Below are 20,873 nucleotides of genomic sequence, written 5' to 3'. Positions count from 1 at the left end.
CGCATGCATTTATATATTGTTCTCGAACTGCTAAAAACCAAAGACAGAGGGGAAAAAATTGTGAAAGAGCTAGAGAAAAAGAACACTTGGCATGTAGGAGAAGAATGAAACAATGTAGGCAAGAAATAACCAAAGCTAAAAGACAGGGAAACATGTAAAAGAATTGGCAAATAAAAAGGAATGTCAATTTAGAATTCTGCAGATGGCATATACCCTTCAGCAACAAAAGAAAAATACCTATTCCAATGAAGGAAAGCAAAAAGAATTTCACACCCTGGATTTGCAGAATGAGTTTTCCAGGCCCAAAAGAAGAACTTGACAGTCTATTGTTTTTAACTTTGTTAGATACAATTCATCATTCCAACCCCTCATAACTCAGTCCTGATGATCTGATCTAGCATATTGGCCATAATACTCAGATTATTGACACCTGTACATCATATCTCTCTCTCTATTCAAATCATGATGAAAACTGTTTAGTTGGACATGATCAAGGCAAATATTTGAGGTGTATGGGTAAAAAAAACTGTTACATTTTCTCTCTAAATTACTAGTTTCTGCTTTTTATAGTTCATCCTTTTCTCCCATCCTATCAAATATAACATCATAAAGCTAACCTTCCATTATTTTTCTGTTCATCACAATTCCTCAGCAATCACTAACAAAACAGTCTGTCTCTTACTTGTATTTAGTTTTCTCAGCACTGTGGATAAAAGCTAAGGCTTTTTAAATTGGAAATCATCTACAGTGGTTCAATGCAACTGTAAAAGAAAATTTTTTTTAATTACTAGTTAACTCAAACAGTTCTTCAGTATTTTCTATTGAGTAGACTGTAGAAAGCAAATGAGATTTAATGACTTACTTGTAACATGTTATTAAGACTGAGAAATGGAAAAACTTTTCAAGCTTCACAAGATACTTCAGTGAAAGTCTGGAACCCTAGTTAGAATTTTGAACTTTTAGAAGCAATTCAATCCATATATACTGAGTCAGAAAAGAATTTCTATCTACTAGACTGTGACTTCTGTCTGGTTGCTAACTATATTAAGTAGAGGATTTATATATATATATATATATATATATATATAATATTATATATATTAAACATAATGATACATATATATGGTATATATATATGATACATGATGATCATGCCAATGAGTTTGTTATTGCCTTGGAGGCAGAAACTATTTTGATCACTTTTCTGTGTCCTCTCTCAGAACATCCAAAGTGCTAGACATATGGTAGCTTGATTTTTTTTTTTAATTACTGGAAATCACCTATTGATGATACGTTCTATTAAAGGCTTAAATTGATGTGATATGAAGCAGAAGACCATCCTAATTGAATTCACGAAGACCTGAAATCATCCCATTTTATACAAATTAACACAAAGACTGGAAAAGCCATTCCACCATTTCTTTGAGGCAAACAGCAAACCATACATCACAAGCATTTTTATTGTACTCCTGTACTTTTAATGTACATTGTCATTTTATAAAAACACCCTCTTCATGATGGCCAGCCTGAGTTTCAAAATTGCCATTTGGCAGGCACATAAATGAGGGAAATGCTTTTTTTATTACATTGTTTTGTTTCTGGCATAGACCTCAGGTTTTGATAGTCCTATCTTGCTTTAATCATCATCAGTTGATTTCTACCAATGTCTATATTACCCTATGATTGGAAACATTTAAGTTAAAAAAAAAAACTTGGTGGAAAATTCTCATAAATTATTCATCAAAAAGATAATAACCTATTAAATACAATTAAACTTTGAATTAATCTACAGACATTTCCAAAGTGTCTGATATTTTTAAACCATGTACCTTCATCACATAACTAAGAAAATTTGATCTAGAAGTGCTCTTAATTTGAATCTGTCACTTTTCTTTACATTCTTTTTAGAGAGACTTTACAGGCTAGTAGATAAAAGCATAGGCTGTACATTGAAACCTCTTGAATAAAATAAAGACAATACTAGCTCAAGGATTTTTTTTTTTTTTTCAGTTCTTTTTTTTTTTCCCATTTTTTTTTTTAATTATTTTTTTTTTTATTTTTCAGGGGGTTTTGTCATACATTGATGTGAATCAGCCATAGAGTTACACGTATTCCCCATCCTGGTCTCCCATCCCACCTCCCTCTCCACCCGATTCCTCTGGATCTTCCCAGCCCAACAGGCCCGAGCACTTGACTCATGCCTCCCACCTGGGCTGGTGGTCTGTTTCACCACAGATAATATACATGCTGTTCTTTCGAAACATCCCACCCTCCCCTTCTCCCACAGAGTTCAAAAGTCTGTTCTGTACTTCTGTGTCTCTTTTTCTGTTTTGCATATAGGGTTATCGCTACCATCTATCTAAATTCCGTATATATGTGTTAGTATACTGTAATGTTCTTTATCTTTCTGGCTTACTTCACTCTGTATAATGGGCTCCAGTTTCATCCATCTCATTAGAACTGATTCAAATGAATTCTTTTTAACGGCTGAGTAATATTCCATGGTGTATATGTACCACAGCTTCCTTATCCATTCATCTGCTGATGGGCATCTAGGTTGCTTCCATGTCCTGGCTATTATAAACAGTGCTGTGATGAACATTGGGGTGCACGTGTCTATTTCAGATCTGGTTTCCTCGGTGTGTATGCCCAGAAGTGGTATTGCTGGGTCTTCTGGTAGTTCTATTTCCAGTTTTTTAAGGAATCTCCACACTGTTTTCCATAGTGGCTGTACTAGTTTGCATTCCCACCAACAGTGTAAGAGGGTTCCCTTTTCTCCACACCCTCTCCAGCATTTATTGCTTGTAGACTTTTGGATAGCAGCCATCCTGACTGGCGTGTAATGGTACCTCATTGTGGTTTTGATTTGCATTTCTCTGATAATGAGCGATGTGGAGCATCTTTTCATGTGTTTGTTAGCCATCTGTATGTCTTCTTTGGAGAAATGTCTGTTTAGTTCTTTGGCCCATTTTTTGATTGGGTCATTTGAGTGCTTTAAATAAGTTAAACATTCACTATGTGGTAGCTCTTATTATTATTACTGTGTATGAAAGATAAAAGTCTTTTTCATACACTCATATGAAGAGTTGCTGGCATACCCTACAATGTGAAGATGGTTTTATTTACTTTACAAACAGTTTATATTTTGTTTTCTTTTTATACCAACATACTAATGCTTACTATTTTTTTCAATTTTGATAAATTATATTTTCAAGATACTTTCATCCACTGATCACAAAAAATACAAAAGTAACATTGAAAACTATTTGAAACGTGCAGCCTAAGGCAAGAAATGAAGACAGAAATTTGGCATAGTTAACTATTAACAGGGCTACCTAGGTGGCACTGGGCTTCCCTGGCGGCTCAGATGGTAAAGAATCCTCCTGCAATGTGGGATACCTGGATTCAATCCCTGGGTAGGGAAGATCCCCTGGAGGAGGGCATGGCTACCCACTCCAGCATTCTTGCCTGGAGAATCCCATGGACAGAGGAGCCCGGCAGGCTTCTGTCCATGGGGTTGCAAAGAGTCGGACATGACTGAGCAACTAAACACACATTGTGAATAAAGACTTACTAATATATATGTGTATATATTTTTTTTTTCTAATTTAAAATAATAACCAAGCTGAGAATCCCCTATATTTCACTTCTCAGTTGAGAAGGAAGTCTCTTCCACCAGTGAAAGCTAAGAATATCCTAAGACTTTTGTTTCTAATCTTTTCAACTAAAGGAGCCTATTTTTAAATACGCAAAACTGTTTTTGATTTCTCAGATGCCATTGAAATCCTTTTGCTATCTGATATATCTAAAAAATACAAAAAAAATGTTTAAAACTACTATAAATGCAGCAGTGCTCTTAAATAATAAAACTGTGTTAACAAAAGCACCTACATATATATTTGAAAAAATAGTAAATACGTGTGAAACATATTTATTTCCTCTGCAGGGAGTGCTTGCTGCTAATGTGGGGCCATCCCCCTGCCCCCACACAAAGTCCCCCATAAGGCACTCCTTCAATTAAACTGAATGTACCTCTTCTTGTTTCTTCCATGTACTCCACACAGCAGGACATGGAGAGGAAAACTTATTGGTGGTTGCGAAAGGGCATAGGAATGTAGTGCAAAAATATGACTTTACTTCACACTCCGCCATCTATTAGGCCCCCAAGAAATTGTTGGATAATCATTAGCTCCTAGAAGCAGACTTAAATAACCTGCTGTGCTTATTGTCAAGGAGATTTTTAATGAGTTAGTGAAGTCTGGAGGGTTGAGAGGACTATCACAGAAGCGTAAACAAGGTCTCAGGAAAAGGACAGCAATTAGAGGTCAAGTCTCCAAGAAGAATGGTGACCAAGGATTCATTCTGAGACACAGTGCAAGTAGTTATGTTACAAATACAGTCTAACTTCAGTAGGAGCAAAAACAGGAGTAAGAAAGGGTCATAAGGATCTAATTGTCTAACAGGATCTGAGAGATGAGATGAGATAAAGTCAAAGTTTTTGAAGTGAAGCATTAAGATACTGTTCAGACGATAAAGACTCTGCCTGCAATGTGGGAGACCTGGGTTCCATCCCTGGGTCGGGATGTAGCCTACTGAGCAGCTACATTAAGATACTGAACATAACAGACCTTAACAGATACATTCCTGATGCAGTGGTGTGCATGAAAAGATCAGTTCTAGCAGAGAGATCCCTTCAGATAGCTCTGCGTTCAGGGTAAACCCCTAGGACAGACCTTGGAAGCAGACCCCAAGATACATTTATTTTACCCCGCAGTCGACGTTTTCTCACATTTTTCAATTGGGATATAGTTTCTTTACAGAGTTGTGTTAGTTTTTGCTGAACAACCAAGTGAATCAGCTATGTTGTTCAGTGGCTCAGTCAAGTCCAATTCTTTGCGACCCCATGGACTTTACAGTCCATGGAATTCTCCAAGCCAGAATACTGGAGTGGGTAGCCTTTCCCTGCTCCAGGAGATCTTCCCAATCCAGGGATGGAGCCCAGGTCTCCCACATTGCAGGTGGATTCTTTACCAGCTGAGCCACAAAGGAAGCCAAAAATACTGGAGTGAGTGGCCTATCCCTTCTCCAGTGGATCTTCCTTATCCAGGAATCAAACCAGGGTCTCCTGCATTCTAAGAGTATTCATTAAGGGGAAAAAAGGATTCTCTTAAAGACTTGAGAAATCCATGTCTGCATTTACAGCTGCTAAGGACAGGCTAACTGTGCTGCTCAGATCAGATGCATCTCTGACTTAAATTGTTCTATTATTCTGAAAACAATAAGATATTCAAGGATCTTGTCGAAGACACTAATTGGAAACAGAAGCCCAAACCCTTAATTAGTAAATGCCTGGTGAAAGCTGGTGTACAAAATACTTTTTCTGTTCCGTGATTGGGAGCTTATCCCTCAGCGGGGAATCCTTGAAACGTTCTGAGAAGCAAAGTGACACAGTCAAAACAGTTTCCAGGAAGGTTAAATACAACAGTGATAAACAGAATAAATGAGGGAATGAAGTGGGAAGACCGGGACACAAAAAAGTAATTAAAATCTAATGGTAAGTTAGGGAATAAAGATCTATGGTGGCAGATGAACTAAGGCAAAAAGGGAGGATGTTGATCTTGGTACAAACCTGGATTTGAAAATCAGTGACAAGGGAGATATTGGAGAAATGAAACTGTATCATTTAATACAATTTCAACAGGCTGAAAAAAAATCAATTTTGGAGTAGTGAGAAAAGTGAAAATGAATTTTGGTTAGAGTATAACCGACTTGTAGAGCTCTTCATAGGTCACTAGACTGGAATCTGAAGGCTGAATTACAGATTCCAATTTGAGAGTCATCAATATCAGTGGTTCTCAGCTGTGGTCAGCTTTGCCCCCCCAGGGGTCATTTAACAATGTCTGGGGTCATCTTTGCTGTCACAACTAGGAGGATGGTATTGCCGCAGCCTGGTAGGTAGAGGCCAGTGATGCTGTTAAAGTGTCCTCAGGGCACACAACAGCCCCTGACAACAAAGACTCACTTGGCCCCAAGTGCCAACAGTGCCAATGTTGAGAAATCCTGCTCTCAAATGTCAGAGTACATTAGGGCCATCTAGTCCAATCGGTGCATATCAGTTCAGTTCAGTTCAGTCGCTCAGTCGTGCATATAGTGTATTCTTATTCAAATTATAGAAAATAAAAATAGTAGGAAGCAATTATTGGATCTTACTGTATTTCAGGCACTATACTCACATTCAGAGAAGGCAATGGCACCCCACTCCAGTACTCTTGCCTAGAAAATCCCATGGACGGAGAAGCCTGGTAGGCTGCAGTCCATGGGGTCGCTAAGAGTCGGACACAACTGCGTGTCTTCACTTTCACTTTTCATTTTCATGCACTGGAGAAGGAAATGGCAACCCACTCCAGTGTTCTTGCCTGGAGAATCCCAGGGATGGGGGAGCCTGGTGGGCTGCTGTCTGTGGGGTTACAGAGTTGGATACAACTGAAGTGACAGCAGCAGCAGCAGCATACTCACATTACATGGTTTATTTTATTTAATCTCTTGAATACTTTGAGATCAACACCACCTTTAGCCCCATTTAAGACGTTAGGAAACTGATCCACAGAGAAGTTATCTACCAAAAGCCACAGTTCAGTTCAGTTCAGTCACTCAGTCATGTCCAATTCTTTGCAACCCCATGAATCACAGCATGCCAGGTCTTCCTGTCCATCACCAACTCCTGGAGTCTACCCAAACCCATGTCCATCAAGTTGGTGATGCCATCCAGCCATCTTATCCTCTGTCGCCCCCTTCTCCTCCTGCCCCCAATCCTTTCCAGTATTAGGGTCTTTTCCAATGAGTCACACAGCTGAGAAATTTGGGGGCCCACACTGCAACCAAAAAGCCTCTCCCAGAACCACAATTCTAAGATGTCACCGCTAAGGTGACACATACAGTGATTATAGGTATGGAATGCCCAAGCCCAGTGGTAGAAAAGAGAGACAATTACATAGAGCAGAAACACTTTACTGCCTTCATTCCTCTCTCTCTCTTTCACACACACACACACAAAATCAGCTCTCTCAAATATAAATAGCAATGTTTTTCTGTGTCACAGAAAATTCCATTGTGTCAATGACAAATTTCAGAGCTCCTCCTGGGGGATGGTTTTGAGTGGAGCAGGGTATCTTGAGCACCATCCAAAGCAGCAGTTTTGATGATCTTATCATTTTGACATGTGCATGCGTCCAGATGTATTTTATCTAATTTGTGAATAATAATAAAGACCCAGATTCTCCTAATGACATGATTTTTTACTATGTAAATTAGAACAGAATAGAAGTTAGTCCTATAATAATGTATATCATATTTCCTTACTCTCCTTACTTTCCAATATGCTTTTCTAAGTGTCAAAGAACGATATAAAATTCAAGCTAATGACCTTGGGGATGGCACTGGATGTTCATGTGTGAATGTCATTGTCATTCACAGAGTTTGTTGAAAACTACTGATCTAGTAGTTAGGATGTATTCACCAAGATAAGCATTTAAACTCCTCAATTGTGACTTTCAAATCATCCACTTTAAATGTAAATTACACAAACATTTCTCATTTTATCAAGTGAGATATGCATAGCTTCTCATAATTTTCTCTCCATTTGGTCACAAAGATAGAACCCATTTCTCTGAAGTACAGTTGTTTCCAAACTTTTAAGAGTACACTCTGTCTTCAAATTTATTAAGAAATAAAAATATTCATAAGAAAAAAGGTTGAAAAAGGGAGACATTCCGAAGTCAGTTGGGGAAGTTCAGGGGGAGGAAGGCTGTTATGGTAAGCTAGAGAGAGGGGGTCCAGAGAGCACTAAATTTAGCATCATTGATCCACTAATCAGGCCGGAACTCACGCAACTTTGGGAGTGCCACAGAAGACAATTTTGAAAGGATCATCCAATATATTTTAGGATAATCTAGATCAGTGCTCCCCAACATTTTTGGCACCAAGGACTGGTTTTGTGGAGAACAATTTTTCCACGGACTGGAGTGAGGGATGGTTTCAGGATGATTCATGCACATTACATTTATTGTGGACTTTATTTCTATTATTATTACATCAGCTCTACCTCAGATCATCAAGCATTAGATCTCAGAGGTTGGGGACCCGTGACTCAGATAATAAAATTATTATAACTACCTTAAAATCTTGTAAGTAGGTCTAATTGATATTCTAATTAAATTCTATCTGAAAATATGATATTATGCAATATACATTTACATGTCATTCAATTCTACATCTTATTTTAGGTACTAAACTTGAATTTTTTTCTTTTTTTTATTTTCAAGTGGTGTACAGTCCCCTGAGGCACTTGGGTCCTCAACCAGTGGCTTATAGTCATCTCTTGACCATTTCTGTCAAAAATGCAAATTTCATTTTTACTACAAAAAACTGAAGTAACTCATACTTACTGGAGTTTTAAATGTAACTCTCTGACACAGGGCTTAATTTAAGATGGACTGTTTTACTCCTTTAAACTGTATTTTGGGATTCCTTTTGAGCTGTGATGTATTTCTTTTGATTGTTCTCTTCTTTTCTGGTAAACAGGGACTGTAATAAATCTTGATCCTGTCTTTGGTCTAGATATTTAGTAGCCATGTATTTGTTTTCTTTGATAGCCATGCACATTAATATTTATAACCATTTTCCTTTGCAGCATCTCCCAGATGGCTCCGCGCCCAGTGCACATGTTGAATTTTATCTTTTACCGTATCCCAGTGAAGCCCGGAGGAGGAAAACAAAATCTGTTCCAAAATGCACCGACCCCACTTACAATGAGATTGTAAGTATGATTCATCTCTTGTCCCGTCGCTTTGTATTTTTTCTTACCATTTTTCAGTTTCACAACGAAATATGGAAAATCTGCAGTAATTGGCAGCATTATTTCATAAAGGGAAGATGTTTCCCAAAATAGCCACTGTGTGCCACTCACTGTTCTTGATGCTATAAGAACAGGAAAATATAGCTTTCAAAGTGCTTATGAACCAATTTTCAAATTGTGGCTAGCTTACAGCAAGAGCCCAAGACTTTATGGCATTTGTTTCACCTCCTAACATTATCCTTGACTTCATCTTATTTTCTCTAACAAGCTTTTCTTTCCCTCGTTTTCCTTACCTGATAACTTTATCAAAGTCTAATCTATTGTACAGCAATAAACGTTATAAAATCTCCTTTGAAAAACTGAAAAAAATAAACAAGTACAAAGCACACATTATATTAATTTATATTATATATAGCTCTCTAATTCCTTTGTAGTATACAATCTGAACATCCGATCCTCTCATTCTTTCTCAGGCAAACCCTACATTTTTCTCTTGATTCCATCCTTTCCCATCTCCTCTGTACCTTGATCACCTGATTCTTTGCTTACCTTTCCAGTTCCTCAACTCTGAAATCTTAAGGGAAAAAAAAAAGGGCTTCAACTCAGCCTTTCTAAAGCATCAATTTTTTTTTCCTCTTGCTATCACCTCCACACTTTAGCAAACTTGGCATATTTCCTGCTCTCTGTTCCTCACTTCCTTCTCACCCTTTAATCCTTTGCAACATGGATTCTACCTTGACCAATGCTGCTATGTTCAAAGGGCACCAGAAGACTCCTAATTGTTCAGTCCAGTGATCCATTGGGCTGTCCTCTCCTGAGCAGTTAGACAGCAACTCTATTAACTTAACTGCTTCCTCTTTCTTGATACCTCCCTTTTGCTTCTTGAGTTCTGCCCTTTCTTAATTCCCTTCTGTTTTCTCTAATCACTCTCTCATTTTCCTTCATTGCCATTCTTCCCCTGAAAATATTTATTTACTGGAGTTCCATGATGTGACCTCATCTCTTCTTGATATATACACTCAAAATGATCTTATGGATCTGCAGATTTTCATTTATTACCTACTTGAAGGTTGCATCTCAATTATTTCCTCAAACTCTGGCTTCTTTCCTAAGCTTTAAACCTGTGTGTGCATGCTCAGTCATGTCCTACTCTTTGTGACCCAGTAGACTGTAGCCCACCAGGCTGTTCTGTCCATGGGGATTCTCCAGGAAAGAATTCTGGAGTCATTTGCCATGCCCTCCTCCAGGGGATCTTCCCAACCCAGGGATTGAACCCAGGTCTCCAGATGGAAGGCAGATTCTTTATCACTGAGCCACCGGGGAAGCCCTTTAAACCTGTACTTTTACCTGATTATTGAAAAGCCCCTGAGATGTCAGGGAGGGTGGTAGGGCAGCTGAAGTTGAAGGGAATATATGTATACTTATAGATGAATTCACATTGTACGGCAGAAATCAACACACCATTGTAAAGCAGTTACAAAAGCAAGTTAAGTGTGAGTGACTCAGTTGTGACTGCCTCTTTGCAACCCCATGGACTGAAGCCTGCCGGGCTCCTCATCCATGGAATTCTCCAGGCAAGATACTGGAGTGGATAGCCATTCCTCTCTCCAGGGGATCTTCCTGATCCAGGGACTGACTGGGGCTGCAAGAGTCCTTTCTGATTGACTCAGATGCTCACCTAGCCTCACTTCTTCTCTGGCTCTGGAGGAGGTCTCAGGCGTCAGCCACATGTGTGCTTGATGTTCTTTACCACATGGCGCTGGCTTCTCTAACAGCAAGTGACCCGAGACAGAGACAAAGATGCCACAGCACTTTCTGGGCCACCAGGGAAGCCCAAAGCAATCATACTCCAATTAAAACAGAAAGAGCCCCTTTAGGATGCCTCCTAGGCCCTCTTAAACCAGGTTTCCCTCCACTGTCATCTGGGAAGATACTAATGACATCACTCTCTTCCTCACTCACAAGCCCAGCTAATCCCTAAGTTTTGTCAGTTTTACTTGAGCAGTCACCTGCCTCTTCAATCCATCTTCACCTCTGTGTCCCATCACTGTTTCTCTGGTGAAAGGCCTCATAACTTTGGCTAATATGATAGCTTCCTATCTGCCCATCTTGTACTTTTCAGTTAAATCATTCAAATCTCTATCTAAAGTGTCAAAATCTATTCATTTTTATTCCTCTCCTACATAACTTTTTCCAAATGTTCCTTACTACCTACTGGATAATATCCAAAATCCAAAGTGTGGCATTCACAGCCCTTCAAATTTGAATTAGTAATTTTCCAAAGTTGTCTCTGGAGCAATATCATCCTTATATACCTTTAAAAAAATTTTTGCTTTGAGATATTGTAGATTCACAAGCATTTGGAAGAAATAATATAGAGAGAATTCAAATACCCTTCAACCACTTTTCCTAAAATGGCAACACTTTGCCTGTCTATTGACAATATTATAATCAGGAAATTAACATTGGTACAATCCACTGGCCTTCTTAGGATTTCTCACTTTACACGTGTTCTTATGTATGTGTGTATTTAGTTCTGTGCATTTATTTCACATATATAGGTTTGTGTGATCACCACAATCAATCAAGGTATAGGCCATTCCATCAAAATGCTGGTGCTATCCTATTAAAGCCACAGTCAATCTTCCCACTCTAACACTCCACGCCCAACTCTTAATACATTCACTATGTCTATAATTTTGTCATCTCAAATGTTATATAAATGGAATCATACAGTCTGTAACATTTTGAGGTTGGCTTTTTTCTTTTACTATACATCTCACGAGAGATCCATCCAAGTAGCTGCGTGTAGCAACAGTTTGTTTTCACTGCTGAGTAGCAGTCATGGCAGGGAGGTGTGAAAGTTTAACTATTTACCAAGTAAAGGACATTTGGGTTGTTTCTGGCTGGGGGCTACTGCAATACAAAGCTATTCTGAACACTGATGTATAGATTTTTGTGTAAATATAAGTTGTAATTTCTCTAGAGAGATGCTCAAGATGTAATTACTGGGGTATTATGATAATGCCACATATAGTTTTTCAAGAAATTGTCATATTCTTTTTCTACATCATTTTACACTCCCAATGCAATATTTGTGCTAGTTTTGCTGCATCTCTGCCAGCATTTGGTATCATTTTTATTTTATCAAATAAAAATATCACTATTTTTAATTTTAGTTCATTTGAAAGGTAATGAGTGATAGCTCACTGTGGTTTTAATTTGCATGTATCTAGTAGCTAATGTGGAGAAGGAAATGGCAACCCACTCCAGTACTCTTGCCTGGAAAATCCCATGAATGGAGGAGCGCTGTAAGCTATAGTCCATGGGGTCGCGAAGAGTCAGACACGACTGAGCAACTTCACTTTCAATTTCTTTTCATGTGCTTATTTACCATCTGCATATCTTCTTTGGTGAAATATGGCTTTGTGTCTTTGTACATTTTCTAATTAGAGAGTCTGCATTTTTACTTACGTTTACTATTGATTTTTGAGATCCTTTACATATTATCAATAACCTTTGTCAGGTATGTGGTTTGCAAATATTTTCTCCCAGTCTGTAGCTTGACCTTCCATCCTTTTCTCAGGGTCTTTCACAAGTAAAAGTTTTTAATCTTGATGAGGTCTGATTTATCAATTGTTTTTCTTTTATAGACTGCATATTTCCTGGCAATTCTAAGACCTCTTCACCTAGCACTTTCTAAAGATTTTCTCCTGTGTTATTTCTAAATATTTTATAGTTTTATATTTTACACCTAAGTCCATTATTCATTCTGAGTTGACTTTTGAATAAAGTGTGAGGTTTAGGTTAAGGTTCACTTTTTTTTGCCTATGAATGCCAATTATTCCAGTACCATCCATTGAAAGAGCAATTCTTCCTATGTTTAATGTCGTTTTCACCTTTGACAAAAAGAAGTCAGGAACATTTGCTTGCTCATGCCTTCCATTGCCCCTTACTTGGTCATATTCTCCAGTCACATCAGACAGCTTGTCATTCCCTGAGTAATCCCTGTGACCTCTGTGACTGAGCTCATGAGTCTGTCTGTCCTCCTGCCCTTCTCTGCCAACTTTGGGGTTCCCCTCAAATATGGACTCTGTGAACCACTCTTTCCTCCCTGACTCTTACACCACACTTACCATCTCTTGTTCAGTCCTACGCAGTTATTTTTTTTAGTACACGAAAACTTCTTGACGACAAGGGAAAAGTCTTATCTTTCTTAGTATCTCTGAAACTTAGTATCTACTTCTAAAAAGATTTGTGGAATTAAATATTTGGGGTAATTCCATAAGTCACACTTTTTGTGTATGTGGAAAAATGTAAAACTAGCAAACATTTATATATATTCAACTATATGTATAATTTAGTAAGGAAAGATACTTTAAAGTTTTATTATTTGCCATGATGTCAACCACTAGAGATATATGTACATGCTCAGTTGCGTCCAACTGTTTGCAACCCTATGGGCCGTAGCCTGCCAGGCTCCTCTGTCCATGGGATTCTCCAGGCAAGGATACTGGAGTGGGTTGCCATGCCCTCCTCCAGGGCATCTTCTTGACCCAGGGATGGAACCCATATCTCGTAAGTCTCCTGCATTGGCAGGTGGATTCTTTACCACTAGCACTATCTGCTGCTGCTGCTGCTAAGTCGCTTCAGTCGTGTCCGACTCTGTGAGACCCCACAGACGGCAGCCCACCAGGCTCCCCCAGCCCTGGGATTCTCCAGGCAAGAACACTGGAGTGGGTTGCCACTGCCTTCTCCAATGCATGAAAGTGAAAAGTGAAAGTGAAGACGATTAGTCCTGTCCGACTCTTAGCAACCTCATAGACCACAACCTACCAGGCTCCTCCGTCCATGGGATTTTCCAGGCAAGAGCACTGGAGTGGGGTGCCATTGCCTTCTCCCAGCACCACCTGGGAAGCCCATAAGTCTATGCATAGCAAACTCCAACTCATACATAATCCAAATGAGCAGGAAGATGAATTCATGTACGGGTAAGTGACTGCCTTAATAGTAACGATCATCATATAAACAAATTTGGCAGGGAAGTGGTTGAATTGAGAAAGCCATGAGAAGAAAAAGACTACATTATCTTTTTAGGAGCACTTGTTAATATTTAACAAGTATTCTTTCTGAATTATGTTTCTCTCTCAACAGACACATTCTCTAATAAAAATGGGATCATATTTTACCTATTAATTTGTTACCTGCTTTATTCAGTAAGCATGTAAGACTACAGTATTTTAATTTTTCTCCCATTATGCTGTGTCTGTATCAATACAAGAATATTTCTAAGAAATACCCCCAGAAAGGGCACTGGTTTTAACTGTGGTTTTACTTTCTCTCCCCTTCAGCTATGATGTAGGCCCCCATCTCTGTGCCAAGTCCCCTCTATCATTTCTGTGCTTCTTAGCAACACCTTATACAGCCATCCTCATCCCTTCGTATCTGCAGGGGGGGTTAGCTCCGGGACTCCTGAGCGTACCAAAATTCTCGGGTGCCCAAGTTCTTTCTATAAAATGGCATATTTGCATATAACCTATACACATCCTCCCATTTACATTAAATTGTATCTAGCTGATACAATGTATATGCTGTGTAAAAAGTGGCTGGTAGGCAACCAATTCAAATTTGCTTTCTAGGACTTCGGAAATTTTTTCCCTGAGTATTTTTTGATATGTGGTTGATTGAGTCGATGGCTGCAGAACCCATGGCTACAGAGGGCCAACCGTATGTGTTTTCTGAGGAGCCTAATTATCACATGGAATCAACCTTGTATTTAACTTCTCCCATTTGCTTCCTGAGGGCTGCTACATCAGGGACTTTGGGATTTCTCAAACTGCCAAAGCCAGGCAGAGGTCTGGGGAGTGGGAGAGAACGATTTCACTCCCCTTCTTACATAAACCTCTTAGTGGAATTCAAAAGGAATATCATATTGCATCACATCAAAACGCTTTTCAGGAAAATAGTTCTTTCAGGTGTTATTCACAAGCCTCTTTCTCCCTAATCCTCGGACCTGAGAGAGGCCGGGTCAGGACGACTGCCAAGTGTCCCTTCAGCATCCACCCCTCAGACACTAAAGCTCTGACACAAGGCCAAGTGTGTCACCTTGATGCTCTCCAGAGTGGCTCCCAACTGGACTGCCTGCAGCCTTCCTGAAAACCCTTCTCACCTACAGAGCCCGGTGGTGGACACGACTGGGCTCAGGACGGGGTGGGGCTTGGGTCGGAGTGCCCCCATAACTGCCCTCCACGTCTTCCAGAAGCAGAGTGGGCTGCTAACTCCGCTGCGGCTGACCTTTCTACCCTGCTGTCTTTGTTATCTGGTTAAAAACCATCATTTTTTTAATGAGTCATTAGAAATACAGATTCAATTTTAAAAATGAATTACACTGTTATAGTCCATGTATTTTGCACATTGTATTCCTTTTTTTGTTAATTGAAGTATAATTGATTTATAGTGTTGTGCCAATCTCTGAAGTGACTCATTTATACATATACAGACATTCTTTTTTATATTCTTTCCCATTCTGGTTATGACAGGATATTGATATGCTACACAGTAAGGCCTTGTGGTTTATCCATCCTGTATATAGTAACTGACATTATATTCCTTTCTTAAACATTATCCTACTATAAAGTATAGAGGCGATATTAGAAAGGACAGAATAAGAATGTTCTATGTAGTTTATGTGCCTTAAAATATTCAGCATGTGCATGAATATCTAGCATAGAATGAGGTGTGTGGTATACTCAATAAGCAATGGTTATTGTGGTCTGTAACATCCTCTCATTCCATAGTCATAAAGTAATGATAATTCTGTTTGTAGAGGAAGACCCCGAGGCCTTGAGATAGATATTTTGATCAGGGTTCGGTAACTAAATTTCAAGTCCAGAAGTGCCCGATTCCAGAGCTCTGACTGACCCCGTTAAACTTTCTGTGCTGTCCCTCCCTCGCTCACCCCCAGAGTTCTGGCTTTCAGCTCTCCCCTTCACAGTCCTGCCTCTTCACTCCTCTCACCAGCCCTAAGCACAATTCAGTTTCCTTACTATTTTCCTCCCCTTGCAATCATTCAAACACTCTTTAGAATTATTTACTAGAACTTGGTGTCAAACGACACAGTGAATGCTTGCATATAAGTTAATAGATATTAAATTACCCTAAACGGTGTTCTTCTACTTGATGTAACAGTGTCAAACTTACACATTCAGTGTTCGTCAGAAGGCAGTAAAGACCTGACACATGCCTATGGGTAAAAAGTACTACAAAGTGAAATTAAAAGAGCTGTGCATTTTTGGTTCTGTTTATATTAAGGCAGAATACATATTAAATCATTTGGTGATAAGTCTCAAAGAATATAGTCATCTGTGTACATCTCTAGCATTACACACTAATTATTCATTGCATTGAAGAAAAAAGTGCTTATTTTTTAAATAATGTTATGGATTAAGTAAAGCAATTAGAATATATGTATATATCATCTATGATGTGCAATGATTACATGTTATAAAACACTTTCAAGAAAAATAGCTTTTACATAATGAAGCATAAGAAAAAAATCCATAGTAATATAAACTTTGGAGTGCAAATGTTTGCATTTTAACCAGGAAGGCAATTAATTCCTAGCATCGTGTATTAGAGAAATTCAGCTTGCTAAATAGCTGGAGACTCAATTTTGTCTACCACTGTTATTTCCAGTCAGCTAAGGTAAAATGGGCTTCTCTGGTGGCTCAGCTGGTATAGAATCTGCCTGCAATGAGGGAGACCCAGGTTTGATCCCTGGTTGGGAAGATCCCCTGGAGAAGGGGATCGCCGCCACTCCAGTATTCTTGCCTGGAGAATTCCATGGACAGAGGAGCCTGGTGGGCTACAGTCCATGGGGTCACAAAGAGTCAGCCATGACTGAGCAACTAACAGTTTCACTTTTCAAGGCAAAAATACCAAGAAATGACGGTTCTTTTTTGTGTGTATTTGATGGATCTTTTTTGGTTATAATTCATTAGTGTTTACTATGTACCAGATTTTGCACCAAGGCTTATTATATTCATTCTCTCATTTTATTCTTCCTCACAATGCTAAAAGGTAAATATTATCACCATATTCAAATAAGAAAGTGCATTCAGATGGCCCCCAACTTGAGATGGTTCAACCTGAAATTTTTTGAACTTACAGTGCTACAAAAGCGGTATGCATTCAGCAGAACCTGTACTTCAAATTCTGATCTTCTCCCAGGTTATCATTATGCGGTAGAATATTCTCTCCTGATGCTGGGCTGTGGCAGCGAGCCACAGCTCTCAGTCATGAGAGTAAATAGCCATTCTGTACCCAGCCAGCCATTCCGCTTTTCACTTTCAGTACTATACTCAATAAATTACATGAGACATACACACTTTGTTATTGAAGAGGCTTTGTGTTAGATGATTTTGCCTAACTGTGGGCTGATGTAAGTGTCCTGAATGCACTTAAGGTAGATAAGGCTAAGCGATGATATTCGATGGGTTAAGTATGTGTGTGGTCAGTTGCTCATTTGTCTCCAACTCTGCAACCTCATGGACAGTAGCCCGCTAGGCCCCTCTGTCCATGGAATTTCCCCAGGCAAGAATACTGGAGTAGGTTGCCATGCCCTCCTCCAGGGGATCTTCCCAACCCAGGGATCCAACCTGGTTCTCTTTCGTCTCCGGCATGGGCAGGCAGGTTCTACCACCAGTGCCACATGTTCAGTTTACCATGGGTTTATAAGCCCATCAGGATGTAACCCCGTTATAAGTGCAGGAAGAACTATAGTTGACAACAGATTTAAATAAATATGTATCATTGATATGTTTCTTAGAACGTTACATTTTTTAGTACTAATTTATAAGATTCCCAGTGTTCTGAAACCAGATTTTCCAAAGGCCTAAAGGTCAGAGCTGTTCCATTTTTCTTTATACACTTTGAGGGCCCCTTCGTCTATTTCCTCTGTAAAACAGGAATTGAGTGTATCTGCCGAATGTGTTGTGGGAAGGAAAATGGAGGATAATTTAGACAGTTCAAAATAACCACCATAGAGAAGAGGAAAAGGAGCTTACTCTGAAGTCCTAGAAAGATAAGTGTTCAGGAGATAAGAGTGACTCAAGAGTCCATGTTAGACTTCTCTTTGCCATTAAAGATGAATTACGTTGGTAAGACTTTGAAATTTTTAAGGCATCCCTTAAAATCCTTTACTAGCCAGGGGAACTCAAGAAGTTAAGTGGAATAACTTGAATAAGCAGTTCTGCCTTGAGAATCCCATGGACAGAGGAGTCTGGCAGGCTACAGTCCATGGGGTCGCAAAGAGTCGGACACAGCTGAAGTGACTTAGCATGCACACACAAGAATTTAAAAGGTAATCTCCTGCCTGGAATGGAAGCAAGATGCTAGAAGAGTAGGTAGCCAGGAGCTGTCACAAGAAATACTACAGACTGGATCAACATCCTGTATTGTATCTCATGTCCCTTAATTGAATTATTATTTTTTTGATAAGTAAATCAGTGTTCAGAGCAGCTAGCAGATTCATCTTTAGTGGAATTTCATTGATAACTTAAGATGGCCAGAAATCACATCCATACACACTGAGCAGGCTTCCTAGAAGATTCAAGGCTTTCCTCTCAATTTGTTTCCTCTGATTCTTCTTTGCATACACAGAAAGCACTTTTTTCTATCTTGTAGCCTCACTATAAAAAGCAAGCACATTTGTGGCATCACATGAAACTCCTCTAAATGTGTTATAAGGAGTTTCCCTGGCAACCACGTTGGGTTTATACACAGCAATCTCCTCCTTTTATGATGTATAACTAACTTCTTGATCCTGCACTTTTTAAAGTTTCTTTTACCACTGCAGGCACCTAGTGATAATGCCTGTGACTTACTTCTTGAATATTATAAATCGCAGTTGAATAGCTCTCTCCTTAAAAATAGTTATATGACTAGTAAATGAAAAGAAGAAACACACAAAACTGTACACACAGCATAATTATAACTCAGAGTCTAAAAAGTGATTATATATAGAAAACAAAAAGCACATCAAAGTGTTAACTATAATTATCTCCTAATGCTAGAAATATAAAAATGTCCTTTCTTTTATATTCGTTTCTGTTTCATCCCCATATTTTACTTAATGAGCATATATTTTCATAACAAAAAATTAAACAATTTTAAATAAATTAAAGTAACCATAGTATGACTGCTTCACATGGAGAAGGAACTATTGTTGGACTACATTAAATTAACACAAGGAAATCATGGAGATTGTCTGATTTCCTCATTAGCCTTCAACAAAGAAAAATAGTGCTCAAGGCTCCATCCTGCACATAAATTCAAGGACAGTTAAAAGGTGGTAAGTATTTAAATTTCTTCCTAGAGAATGATTTGCAGTCTTATTAAATTTGGGATAGACAATTATTAATGGAATCAGAGTAAATTTTAAGCTTCTTAAGAAATACTTTGTCATTAAACTCCTTCATGTTAGCAGAAGCTTCAGGTCTTCAGAATTAAGAGTTAGAAATGAAAGATTATAACAATATTAACCTGTCCATTCCAAGGTACAAAATATGAGATGCAATTATTTTGTTAAAAGCAATATTTTTAAAAGATGCATTTAAGCATATCTGATTTATATTTTCAAAATTCTCTCCCTTTTCAGGTAGTATATGATGAAGTCACAGAGCTCCAAGGACATGTCTTAATGCTTATTGTAAAGAGCAAAACCACGTTTGTAGGAGCAATTAACATCCAACTCTGCAGTGTCATGCTCAATGAAGAAAAATGGTATCCACTAGGTAACAGTATAATTTGAGCATTGCTTTGAACATACAGTTTCATTAACTACTCATATTTTTTCACTTTGGGGCCTCTCTATCACAAGATCAGGACTTTTTTTAATCAAAGGTAGTGTGGTATATTAAGGACACAGAGAAAAGAAATCAGAATCAATGTTTTTAGTTACTTTTTTTCTATGTGTATTTCATTGTTTTCTTAGAACCATTTCTCCAATTGATTGTGTAAATTCAATATGTAAAATAATAAAAGGACATTTTAGTGTATCTTTTAAATCAAACATGCGTTCACTTTATAATTATGTGCCTATAGTTAAAAGCAATACTTTTAATGTAGTTTTCAAAAAAGACAAGCAAATAAATCTCATCACTTCAATACCTAAGTATATCTGAAACAAGTTTTTAAAACCCAGAGGGATGGGATGGGGAGGGAAGTGGGAGGGGGGTTCAGGATGGGAAACACATGTGAATCTTTGGCTGATTAATGTCAATGTATGGCGAAAACCACTACAATGTTGTAAAGTAATTAGCCTAAAACTGATAAAAATAATTGGGGAAAAAATTTTGAATTAAGTACATATATCTACACATCCACTTGTAATCTTATATTTATTGAAGGTATTAGTAAGCTCTGGCAGAATACAATAGTTGTTTTCTAACAGAAAAACCAAGCATAAACGCCTGAAATTCTTAATTCCAATTTTTGGAAGAATTTTTGTAGTTTTTCACCCTCTTCAATACTCATTATCACTGGATTTCACCCAATCAGAGGCATTATCACATTTTAAACTTTGTTGTGCCTTAATTCAAAGATCTCAAACTCTGAAACTCTCCCCTCTGATCAAAACCCCTTCTCTGTACAACAAAAAGTTTTCTTACTTTTGAATCAACTTTCATACCCATCATGACCTGAGTAAATAATCCTGGAGGGACTTCCTTGGTATTCAGTCGTTAAGGATCTGCCTTGCAGTGCAGGGGACACGGGTTTGATCCCTGGTCAGGGAATGAACATCCCACATGCCACAGGGAAACTAAACCCTAGTGCCTTACTAGGGAGCCTGGGAGCCCTAGAGCTGTGCCCACAACAAGAGAAGCCATCGCAATAAGAAGCCCATGCACCACCACCAGAGAGTAGCCCTCGCTTACTGCAAATTTCAGAGAAAGCCCTTACACAGCAACAAAGACCCAGTGCAGCCATAAAGTAATTTTTTAAAAATCCTGCAGATTTC

The 20,873-nt window shown here is 38.6% G+C and overlaps 1 protein-coding gene across 1 annotated transcript in view; it reads left to right on the top strand.

Annotated features, from left to right (window-relative positions):
- The window catches only part of PIK3C2G (phosphatidylinositol-4-phosphate 3-kinase catalytic subunit type 2 gamma), a 427,919-nt gene extending 407,926 nt beyond the window's left edge, over positions 1-19,993 (top strand). The window contains exons 32-33 of the mRNA XM_065940721.1: positions 8,690-8,815; positions 19,512-19,993. Of these exons, the coding sequence (XP_065796793.1) occupies positions 8,690-8,815; positions 19,512-19,664 (279 nt within the window). The 3' untranslated portion in view covers positions 19,665-19,993. The remainder of the gene's footprint in view (positions 1-8,689; positions 8,816-19,511) is intronic.
- The last annotated feature ends 880 nt before the right edge of the window (positions 19,994-20,873 follow it).

This window comes from Muntiacus reevesi, chromosome 1, assembly GCF_963930625.1.
Source record: "Muntiacus reevesi chromosome 1, mMunRee1.1, whole genome shotgun sequence".
NCBI classification, from domain to species: Eukaryota; Metazoa; Chordata; class Mammalia; order Artiodactyla; family Cervidae; genus Muntiacus; species Muntiacus reevesi.
Note: the sequence above shows the minus strand (reverse complement) of the source record. Positions and strands in the feature narration are given on the sequence as shown.